This window comes from Cariama cristata, unplaced genomic scaffold (genome assembly GCF_000690535.1).
Source record: "Cariama cristata isolate BGI_N322 unplaced genomic scaffold, ASM69053v1 scaffold8252, whole genome shotgun sequence".
NCBI classification, from domain to species: domain Eukaryota; kingdom Metazoa; phylum Chordata; class Aves; order Cariamiformes; family Cariamidae; genus Cariama; species Cariama cristata.
The window spans coordinates 3623-15178 of record NW_009603199.1 but is presented as its reverse complement, the minus strand read 5'-3'; the positions used below and the strand labels follow the sequence as shown (position 1 = coordinate 15178).

At 38.5% G+C, this 11556-nt stretch overlaps 1 protein-coding gene across 1 annotated transcript; it reads right to left on the bottom strand.

The window, feature by feature from the left end:
* Positions 1 to 916: 916 nt before the first annotated feature.
* On the bottom strand, positions 917 to 10771 carry UBXN4 (UBX domain protein 4). The gene is made up of 12 exons (XM_009695075.1): positions 10692 to 10771; positions 9792 to 9820; positions 8825 to 8943; positions 8067 to 8229; positions 7500 to 7602; positions 5860 to 5914; positions 5543 to 5707; positions 4580 to 4707; positions 3250 to 3352; positions 2771 to 2902; positions 2227 to 2435; positions 917 to 1531 (listed from the first exon to the last, which is right to left on the bottom strand). Exons 1-12 carry the CDS (start codon positions 10769 to 10771, stop codon positions 1393 to 1395), a joined length of 1425 nt encoding a protein of 474 aa, XP_009693377.1. The 3' UTR covers positions 917 to 1392.
* Positions 10772 to 11556: the final 785 nt, after the last annotated feature.

The window sequence follows — 11556 nt, the reverse complement described above, 5'->3', positions numbered from 1 at the left end:
CCTACAGCACCAGCAAAAGAAACCTAGTGCTTGTACTACTGGAACTTTGTGTCTTGCCTTAGAGGTGGCTCCCTGTCATTTTGTTGTTTGCTTCCGAACTTTAAAATACAAAGGATTTTTTTTTTTTTCTGTTAATTCTCTCTTTTCTCCATGGGTATTATCAATTTGATTTCTTAAAGACCAAAGTAAAAGCATAAGGATGCTGAAAACTTGAACTCTCATCTGTTCTCCCTTCATCATCTCCCCTTGGATGATGCTCTCTCTTCAAGGGAGCTGAGAGCAGCTCTACTGCTTCTTAAGTGTTTTGAAGACAAGGTAGTGTCTATACTGGTAAAAACTGGTCTAGGAGAACATACTGTACTGGGGTTTTTCCCCTATTTGCTTTATTTCATACACAGTATTTTTTGAATTATGTATCATACATTATTTAAAATACTGGAAGCAGCCCTAGTACTACGCCTTCACCTCTGAAGGGAGTGGGATACTCCATTAACGCTCCTTTAAGCACGACTGGGAAGCAGCACAGCGCAGGGTTCGGTCTCTAACCACGAGGAGATGCGCAGTCCGTAGCATGGGGGAGGAGGGAAGGCCGACAGCATTCCAGGGAGGAAGGCCATGACCCGTTCTCCAACGTAAAAGCCGCCAGGCTCTTGTAAAGCAGCCCCCTGCTAACAACATTCCCATTTTATGTGAAGATGACTCATCTTTTTTTCTTCCTGTACCACAGCCGGGACCCAAACCACTACTTCAGATGTGTTTTACCAGATTTTAATACGAACAACTCCCAAATAAGGTCATTTAAACTGGAACAAAAAGTTTGTCCGCTGTATTTTAAATTCCAGAGTATGTTCCTAACTGCTTGCTTCCTTGTGTCACACGTTCTTCAGAGGAAATTCACAAGAGAAGACAGTTAATGTTTTCTGGAAAACAGTTTATTGAGTGCTTGAGGAATTAAAAACTACAAGGTTTTGCTTGCAGTTGCAGAAGCAAGAAAAAAGTTATACATAAATTAGTTACCTGATTTGCTACTTATAGTGCTTCCGAAACCCTCATTTTAATCAGTCATTGCTTATCATCGTGACCTTTATATTAATATCTGGCCCTTAAATTTACGAAGCAGAATATTTATAGATTTAAAAGTGCCTTTCTATGGCAATAGGGTAATGATTATGAAAGCTGATGGAGATTTTCAGTCTTTTTAACTCTTTGCTTCTAGGCCTCAGCTACACCCACTCGATTTTTCTGACTTTATTCCATACTCCACTGCAGGAATAAGAATTAAGTAATTCAGTCAGTGTAAAATAAGCCCCAGTTGTCCAGAAGCTTTAGTTGACCTAGATCAAATAATTAAAAAAAAAAGCGCCAGACAGTGATTATTGCAGTTACTCGAAACTACATTTGTTGTGTAGAATTTCCATTCCAAGTATTGTTTTCATCTTCTCCATCGTCGTGAGTCCTCAGTCTATATATTTTGCCTTCTTTTTTGAAGTCTTCCCCTCGCTTTTCCACCACTCGTTTCCTGACTGCTTGCCTAGGGTACAAACGACAGTGAGGGTTGACAGTTTCCCTTGTAATGACGACGTAAGAAAATCAAATGCAATAAATGCAAATCCTGCATTCTTCCTTCTCTTCTCCTAGCTGAGAAAGGTGCCATTTAGCAGTCAACCTGACAGAATCTCATTTCCCCTGGAAAGCACCTATCATTGAAGCGATACCTGGCTGCTTCACCTGCAGCGGCCCCGCAGCTCTCCTGCTACGGGGGAGATCTCATTCTCCAGGCAACACAAAACCTCCACTGTCAAAATCAGACTTCAGTTGCTTGAGTTTCTTGTACAACCATACCATAACAATTTGACATCTAATTTTCAAAAGTCTTATCTTCCAAACAATACCAGCTGCAGCAAAGCCCACATTGGTAGTTACACCTGAATTCCCTACCCACAAAGGACTGCAAGACAATGCTTTTTCTACTCTGTAATTGGAAACTGAAGCAACAACAAGGAGCTTGCTTAATCACACGTGCAAAAAACCGAGAAATCGTAGTCAGAGCTGCCGAGCCGTTTACCAGGCACCAGGTTAACCCTTTTAACCAGACGGAAGGGTGCTGGCCAGAAACGACAAGGAGAGGGCAGCAGTTAAGAGACAAGAGTTCAGTTCCCCATTCCAAGATGACACCAGTCCCAGCGAGCAGTTTGAGAAACAGTCGCCTTAACCAGTTTTAATTACCTGCTTTGCTCGATGCTGCTAGATGCTGAAGGATTTGAGTGGTCTTGCTGATGAGCTGATCTCACAGCAGACTGTGAGGGGGGTGGACTCGTAAACAAGAAGTTGCTAATAAATCTCCAAACTGCTAAGAGGGGATAAAGTAGTGTGACCAAGAACTTCCACAGGTCACCGCCTGAAGCCTGAACAACAGAAGTAGCAGGTCTTCCTGCCTGGTCATGAACACAGAAAGCAAACTTGTCAGATATTAAAGTCACACACTGGCAGAGTATTTCAGCCATACTTTAGAAGCAGCTCAGCAGACACAAGAGAACTCCTTTGGTTACGCATTAGACAAGTATCTATGTCACCATTTATGTGCTTCAGAAAAAGTCCTCCTCCAAATCAGTCCCGACAAAAATTAAGTAATTTTGCGATCTGTCTTTGACACAGAAAAGACCAAAATTCAAGCCAAGTGTTATCACGGCCGACTAACAGCAAACATACAGCTACAGTACTGCTGTTTGCAAGAAAATGGAAAGCAAACGAACCAAATCCCAACACCTACCGGCAGCAACACTACTGAAGCACTGGGTGCTAACTCGAGCTCCAGTAATTTCTTTCCGTAATCTTCTTTGGTAAACTCCCTTCTGGGAAACATTGTCGCCAGTGAAAAATTGCCGTAAGCATTACCAACTGTCTGTGAAAATACAAAGACAACATTTTATTTATAACTGTTCACTTTCAAACAACTGCAGATTTGCCAGCTGAGTACACCTTCCCCTACTGACCCAAGAGTTCTATATCAAACTATCAATCATCTTCATATAGAGAAACGAAGGATTTTTCAGATCCTACTATCTCTTACTAACGATACCCCGCAGCAATACAAAGGCAGTCGGTGGCACTGGAGAAGGCTGCTACCAAACTCCCTTCAAACAAACAAAAGGAAAGCAGTTGATGACAATTCCACCACAATCAACACATAGTTAATGCTACACCAAGTTGTAACGTGCACATAGCTGAGAAAACGAAACACCAATTTACCTGTGCAGCAAACTGCCTTGCTTCTTCCAGCCGTGCTTCAGAGGGGAACTGGTTCGTAAAGGAAGATCCATCTGGGAGGCGGAACTGAATCCTGGCTATTGCACTGCGGGACACGCATCGGGGTCAGTCAGCATATGAACACTTACAGACAAATGCTCCTGGGGCTTTAGCTTGGTAGTAGGGAAGTGCGGAAGAGAGGGACAGTCATCCTGCTTGTGGCAGTGCAGGCGGGTTGTACATTTGGATCCGCAGCTGATAACCACCTGCGTGTTATCTCACAATGCATCTCCTCTGGTTTTTATCATTGTCCAAGACCCATCACCACTCAAACAAGATATTTACACTAATCATGCAAAAAATGAGCGAATGAAATATAAACCATATTTCTTTCGTGTAGCCCGTATAACTTTTGTTCTTTTTTCAAGAAGTTGTACTATGAGGGCATAGACATTGAAGCTGGCTTGGCAAGTAATTCTATATTCAACTAGCCATGGCCCAGCATTACTGTTTCAACACCAACACAGGCCGTTACTCCCATGCTTGCCCTCTGTTCAGGGGCAGTGCTAGGCTCATGGTGCCTCCACAACTCCACGTAAGGTCTCTATAGGTTAGAACGTTTCGTAAAACAGTAGTGTTGCCAAGGCAGGAGACAGCTCCGTGGCTGTGTTTTGCCAAAACAAAACGGGAGAGGTGTTTCACTCCACTCAAAATTTTATTTCTTGAAATCTCTGTAACTTCCTATTTTAGGAGAAACTTCTTCTCCTGGCAGCACAAAACACCCCAAAACTCAGCTCATTTGGCTTCCTGAGGATTCTTCCTGGCTGAGTACTCACAGCCTACAGAGACAGCTCTGACATGAACAGCTGATGACCCCAATCAAGCCTCGCTGAATCCAAGCCAATGACACACTCAGCCAAACAGCTGGGTCAGCACCATGCTCCCCAGCACAGTTCTGACATTATCTAGTCATTCCGTCCGGTCATTATTTATCACATTCTCACCCTATCTAGTTCGCCACCTAGCCCTGTTATACGTGGTATTTAAATCAAAGATCAGCCAGAAAAAGCTCTTATCTAACTAAAATAAGACGCAAGGACAGGTGTTTAGTGTTTCACAATCGGGAATGTCAAAAGGATGACAGTTATCAGAGAACATAATATTCATGTAAATAGCTATGAATAAATAGTATAAAAGAAAGCCAGCAGTTTATGTCACTATTTAAACAGTTCAACATGGCATCAATTAATAGGTTAGGATGTATATTAAATAACTTAAAAGTTTATGTAAAGTTTCCCCCAAAATATATACTTCTTTCTCTTGAGCAACTCACCTTCGCTCCTTTTGAGATGCTTCTCTTCTGGCCTCTATTTCAGCCTGTTTAGCCTGAAGAGCTGCAGCTTTTGCAGCTTCTGCTTCTTCCTTTGATTTTGCAAAGCGAGCTGCTCTCTCAGCCCGATCCTGTAAAAGGACCAAACAGAAACCTTAATTTTTACCATAAATTGTAGCTTAATATTCATTAAAACAGAGCGCTACGATCTGTCGTCAGCACCCAACTACAGAGATATAAGCAGGCCATATGGAGAAAAGACAGTAGTGCTGCAAAGAACTATTCACTGCCAAACGGCACAGGCCCATGTCATTAGCCAAGATGACACACTTTTCAGTGAGTCACTTCCCACAAACAGTTGTTAATAGATGATCTTCCCATCCAAGTTTAACACACCAGGGAAGATAAAGGGAAAAATCTCATGACGAGTTACATGATTACAGTTCTAAGTGTTCTAGGCCAAAACCTAGTAACGAGGAGGGATTTCAATTGTTATGAACTGTTTATATCCACCTATGTACACGCACATATACAAACTTAGAAAATAATCCTCTCCACCATTTTGAGATCAGTGTTCTGCATGTTGCACAATTACATATTCCCTGGGCTTCTGTTCCACAACCATGCTTAAATTGCAATTCTTTTTATGTTTAAACAATAATTCTCCACTAGGCTCAAGCAATATGACAGAAAAGTTGGTATGTTCATTCAGATAGAAGAGATCATCAAGAATATGAAAGCAGAAGTTTCATTTTATACACAGGAAACGCTACACAAAACCCAAACACACAGATTGTTAGAATACAAGGCCACAGGATTCTGAACAGAAAAATGGACAATATTTATATTTTTAAAAATTAATAAATTTTTAAATAAATTAAATATTTATAGAATTTATCATTTTAGTACAGCAGTGACCCTTGTGAGAGAGAAGCAGCAAGCTATCTCCCCAGATGAGAAGTTTACCATTGCAATCTGTTGTCTTATACGCTCTCTAGCAGCCTTCTCTTCTGCCTTTTCTCTGTTCCTTTCCTCTAACATACGTTTTGTCAACTCTTCTTCCTGTCGTCTTTTATACTCCAACATTTCTTTACCAGTTTTTCTCCGTTCAATTTCTTTCTTAATTTCTTTCTGAATAAATAACAGACACATAAAAATTGGACCACAAAATCGCCTTGGCCAAGAGTAAGACAAGATTGAAGCACATTTGTTTAAAGAGGAATTGAGCATTTATTCAAATAAGGGTATACAAAAAATTGCAAGCGGTTTTACGTTTTTGTTACCTGCTCTTCTTCTTTCCTTTTCTCTTCTCGTCTTTCTTCAAGCTTTTTTGTTATTCTAAATTTAAGAATGAAGTGAAAAGTCTTGAAATTGCAGTATCTGTTATTAACATTTTAAAATTTTAATGATGTATTTACAAACACTTACAGAAGAATGGAAGACATGAAAATGAATGTGAACTGTAAAACAGTGCGAATACCTAGTGTAACAATAATGATTCATTCACATGCGGGTGTACCATCCGTAAAAAGATGAGGTGGTGATTCACCACCGAGTTTCCAACTTTTCATGGAGTTCTAACATATTCTTTCTGCCCTTTTCCACTCCGTAAATAATCTTACATACTCTTACTGTGGAATCAACTTGTAAGATATACAATAAGCAAATACTATTTATGATCTATGGTAACAGAAACATTAAATCAATCTCTTCTTAGCTATTTAAGCCATCTGGCTTCTTCTGCACATCACTTCCTAAAACAGAAACTAAATAATATACAGCACTGACATAGATGTACATGCATCTGTCTCATCTATCCAGAAAGGTGCCTTAGAATAAGGATTGACTTCAAAAACCATAGTAATTTACAACATATTTTAAGTCTGAGGAAAGGGCAGGCACGATCAAACAATATGAGAAGTCAGATACTCAGAAAAATTTCGTTTGCATGGTAGCTGTTCTGCTTTTTTAAAAAGAAAGTGGTAATTACCACAGAGCTTTGCCTCTTTTTTCCCCGGAAAGAAATGTTGTAGATACAGGCAAATACAGCATAATTTAAGATCAATGCACATTTTAGAAGAGAACTTTGGTATTTATATTAAAATACTGACTCCATTTTCTTATCAGTGGTAAGTAAAAATTATACTTATTACCCAACAACTTTGGAAGAAAACTGAAATTAAACATGAAAAAGTTTAAAAATATATTTTAGCAGTATAAATAATCCTATTTACTAAGTACGTGTTACTGGTTTTAGATAGGATATTGTGTCAGTCTTAAAGATGCTAAAAAACAAGTTTATAGACAAAATCTTGTATTTAAAACCAACCAATTTGCTGATGTTTCTGGTCACCACACTTTAAAATACTAGAACTAGCATTGCTCATCAGACCTCATTACTGCCCACTGATCAAAACAAAAGAAGAGTCTCAGAATAGGATTGCCCTGGCTGTTTCAATATGCCGCCTAGACTACAAACGGGCATCAAATAGATAAGAAAAAGTAGTAAGATGGCATCTCTGTACAAAATCTAGGTTAGCACTTTATTACCCCAGTTTCAAGTGCTTTCAGTTCAATGTTTTAACTCCCCCAAAATTTTTGCAGCAAACATAGTCTGTATTCAAGTCACATCAAAGGAGAACAGTTTTAGTTTTACAGATTACCCTTTTCTTTCAGAGTAGGTGAAAAATGAGATTAATTTAACAGCTGTTTTTGTATCAACCCTACTATCATCAGAGACATCCAAAAAAAAAATAAAACCACATAAACGTTGGCCAGATGATAACACCAAAAATCCTGTAATGAAGCCTGTTAACAAAGTTAAACAAACAAACCCCCCACAAAAGAAAACCAAAAAAACCAACAAAACTGCCTCCTGACAAACAAATACAATACATTAGCACATCTGCAAAAGACGACTCACCTTTCTACTTTGAGCGTAAGATCATTCACAGGCTGAGCATCACTCACTTGCTCATCTGAAGAATTAGTTGCTTCCTGGCTTGCTTGACCTGAATTTGCCCCATCTTCAAGTGATTGACAAGAAAGTAATGCATTAAGAGAAAAATAAAAGGTGTATTTCTTATCATAAAAAATTGTGACGTTCATTGTTAGCCATAATTTGGAGCAACTAGGATATCTCAAAGAGATATGAGGTTCTGCTATTTAGACTTCCCCCCTCCCCGCCACAACCATTTGGTTTCAGGTTATTAACCCAAAGAAACTTTTTAAGGCGAATTCTTTTTTATGAAAGCGTACACAATTTTTACTGTATTATAAGCCACAGATTTCTCAGTCATTAAAACTGAGCAGGATGACAAGTTATTCTTCCCTCTAGACTTGCAAGAAGCATTCTGGGATACCCAAGCTTTTCCTGAAAAAGTCCACTCAATATATTGCCTTTTATGTACCATCATATAACAACTTAAGAAAAGGAAAACTGTTTCAAAAGCAAATTAGCTCGCATTTGTGTAAAAATACTAACCATTACCAACAGAAGGTCTTACTGTCTCAGAGGTAACAGGCTCAGCAGAGTCACAAAACTCTACTGCTCTGGACTGTGTATTTTCTGGAGCAGCACCAGATTGAGAGGCGGGACAGGGAGCAGATGACTGACTGCCATTTTCCACAGGCTGCCCTTTTACTGTGTGCATCTAAGAAATTGGGGAAAAAAAACAAGACTATGAAACTCTGAGTATTTTCCACAGGTTCAAAGATCAAGACTAAACTATTTTTGAAGAATCAGTCCTATTTAAAATATAAAACTAAAATTATCATGTATTGTTGAGCATGATGCAACCATACATCTCATATTTTTCCCTAATTTTAGTCTTACACTTGAAATCAAAGTGATAAAACTATCAATATTTATATTATGTTCCATAACATAATTTTATAAATCCACATTACAAAACAATATTAAAAAAACATGTATGAACTGAAAGAGTCATCAGTATGCCATTCCAGTTTAGAGTCCTTGACATATTTCTCCAATACTGCAGATGTTACACAGATGATTTAAAACAACCTGTGAAACAAAGAAAAACGTAGTGCTTCTGTACAGTGATTTCAAACCTGTTCAATTTGTGTACCGAATCTACGTTTGCAGATTTTGTTGTTGGAAGGATATAGAACCAGTAATTCATAACTTCCCCAAGGCACACGCTACGGGCCAGCAACATCTCCTGTCTCGAGCATGTGAGCCCACCCAACTCAACCTGAAAGCTCCAGTCTGTCAGCAAGCGTTACCTGTTTAACTTTATGGATTCTGGTAACAAGTTCTTCAACAGAAACGCTGCCAGCAATTACTTCCAAAGGGATTCCATTGTCTCCTATAAAAAAACTGGATGGAACACACACTACAGGGTCTGCACAGCAACAGTTAAGGGCAACAAACGACATAAGTTTATAAAGTAACTTTAAAAGGAAAAGCAGAAGTCCTTCCTACAGAAGCTTCTAGCCCAATATTCTATCTCCACCTGGTCGCCAGTAGTCAGTGCCAAGGGAGGAAGAAAAAAAGATGCCAATAAAAATGCTGGAAAACATTACCTACAACTGATTAGTATTTCTTGTCTTTGAAATGGTGTAAGCCAAAATATTTTTCTCTAACAGACACATATCCGACAACCGATTACGCTTTGACTTGAAAGATTTTGTTTCAGTGCGAGACAACATCTTATGCAGACAACAACCAATTCTCGACAGCATTAAGAAAATCCAAGTTAAGGTACTGAATTCCCTTTCTCAGCGTCATACAGAATTCCTGAGCTATATGCAGCGACCTACTGAAGGCAGGCAGACGTTTACCTAACTTCGTACCTGTGTACCTGATAGAACCCAGTCCACTACTTGTTCTTCCTTCTCCGTAACTCTGAACTCCAGCTAATAATTTAAAGCACTGCTTGTTTATTTTCTAATGCTGATTAGTAATACTATTAGGTTACTTTTACATAGAGCTTTGGATCATTTTCTATTCAGTGAATTACATAGGATTAACATTAAAAAACCCCAACTTACTGTCAGTTCTTAGCGAAAATGAGTAAGTTGAATATATAGATGGAATCTTTTAACTACATAGTTTATTGCATATTTTTGTGCCATAAGAAGTATTTTTAGTAACATTGCTCGTACATACTTGTCTTAAGAACAGTATTAACTTATAAAGAGCAATTATCTGTAATCATAACGCAGCATCTAAACTGATTTCAAAGGATACAAATTTGAGAAAACTGCAGGCATGCTTCACTGTTTAAAAGAAAAGATTCATTTAGAAGGAGCAATCACTTTGCAACAACTTCAGATTAAGTCTTCCATCATAAAAATAACTGTCCTACTACCACACACAAAACTATTTAAATACTTGAAAGAACACTAAAAGCAAATTTGCATTGCATCTTCTCATTAACATTGTGCATAAGTGTTGACATGGTGACAATCCCTGGTTATCACAGATGACTACATAAAACTTAGGGAAACAGTGCTAAGAAACAATTCAGGGAAAAGACATCTAGTCTATTGAGCGCAAATAATATAGTAAGTCTAATAAAATGTCTACAGAGCATTTCAAAATAATACCATTTTGGGAAATGTCAATGCCCTTTCTGCATACGGACTGGAACACTTAAACATAACAAAAATAGCTGAGTAATTTACCCAGAAACTTCAATGCTTCTCTATTCTTTTTGTTACAATAGAGACAAACACATTTTCTCTGGGGCTTTACAGATTTTTATCTTTCTGAATTCATGAAAGTTTTTAAATTCATTACGTAACTTGGCAAATCAAGGACTGCCTCGACTACTTGCATTTTGATTCCAACTTTTTTATGTAACTTTTGTGTCTCTTCCTGTTGAAAAAGGACAACCTCAAGCATTCCTTTACTAGTACTGAAAGAGAATTCAAAATACGCAATGAATATTCTGTAGAACACAACAGTAAATTTTGAAATTTGGAATCTTCTCAGGCTCCAGTGGTTTCAGGAGTACTGAATTCACTTATGCTCTGGAACCTTGTGTTTAGACTACCTCCAAATCAAGGCAAGGACTTCAAAAGCCTCTTGTTCTCATCATCATCATCGAAAGACTGTGTAAGAGATAGAATTAGAATACGATCAAACCTTTTGGTGTCAATTTTAATTGCAACAAAACCATCTGAGGCAGCTTCAGTCACCTTCTCATCTTCCCACCTTGCAGCCATTTCAGTAGATTGTTCATCCTCACCTGCAAGATACAGCACACATGTGAAACTAAACACAAATTGCTGTCTCTGGTCTGATTTTAGCTTTGCTTCCATTGCCTAAAATCACCTTTGAAAGACACTCTCGTGATTATTTTCAAGTCAATTTGTAATTTTTTTTTTTTTTAATAATCTGGAGACAATTCATTCCAGCTGATTTGCCTTGCTCACATGCCAAAAACCTAATCTACCAAAAATTCTTCCAAGCCAGCAAGCACGTAGCTTGCACAGTCATTCAACGGCATGGTGAGCTGGTCCAAGGGAGCAGGAGGGACTGGACCACACAGAGAGAGAGGAACTGGAGGTGACGGCAAGTCCGAAGACTAGCTTGATTGCATCATCTAATTGCACAACTACCAAAGGACCTCGTTTTCACGTTGCAGTGTGTATATTTACGCTTTAGTATTTTGCTTCACTACACTCTCATAACATGCAAGGAGATCCCACATCACAGAGGGAACCATTGCTTCTCCCTGACATTAAGCCTGACCTGCTAACATGCTAAAACCGTCCACTGCTTACCTCTCGTTATAAATCTAATTACATATTAGCTAATATGTAAATTATTAGCTGCTAATAGCTAAAACTACATTTTCCACTCCGTGGAAACACATAATTCAACTGACAAGGTTTCACAGTTTGACGGCATTAAAAAAAACCAAAACAAAACCCAAGAAACATTTATTTGCAGGATTATTTGTAACTTAGTTTTGTATTCCAGTTCCTGACAAGAACAGTAACAGCAG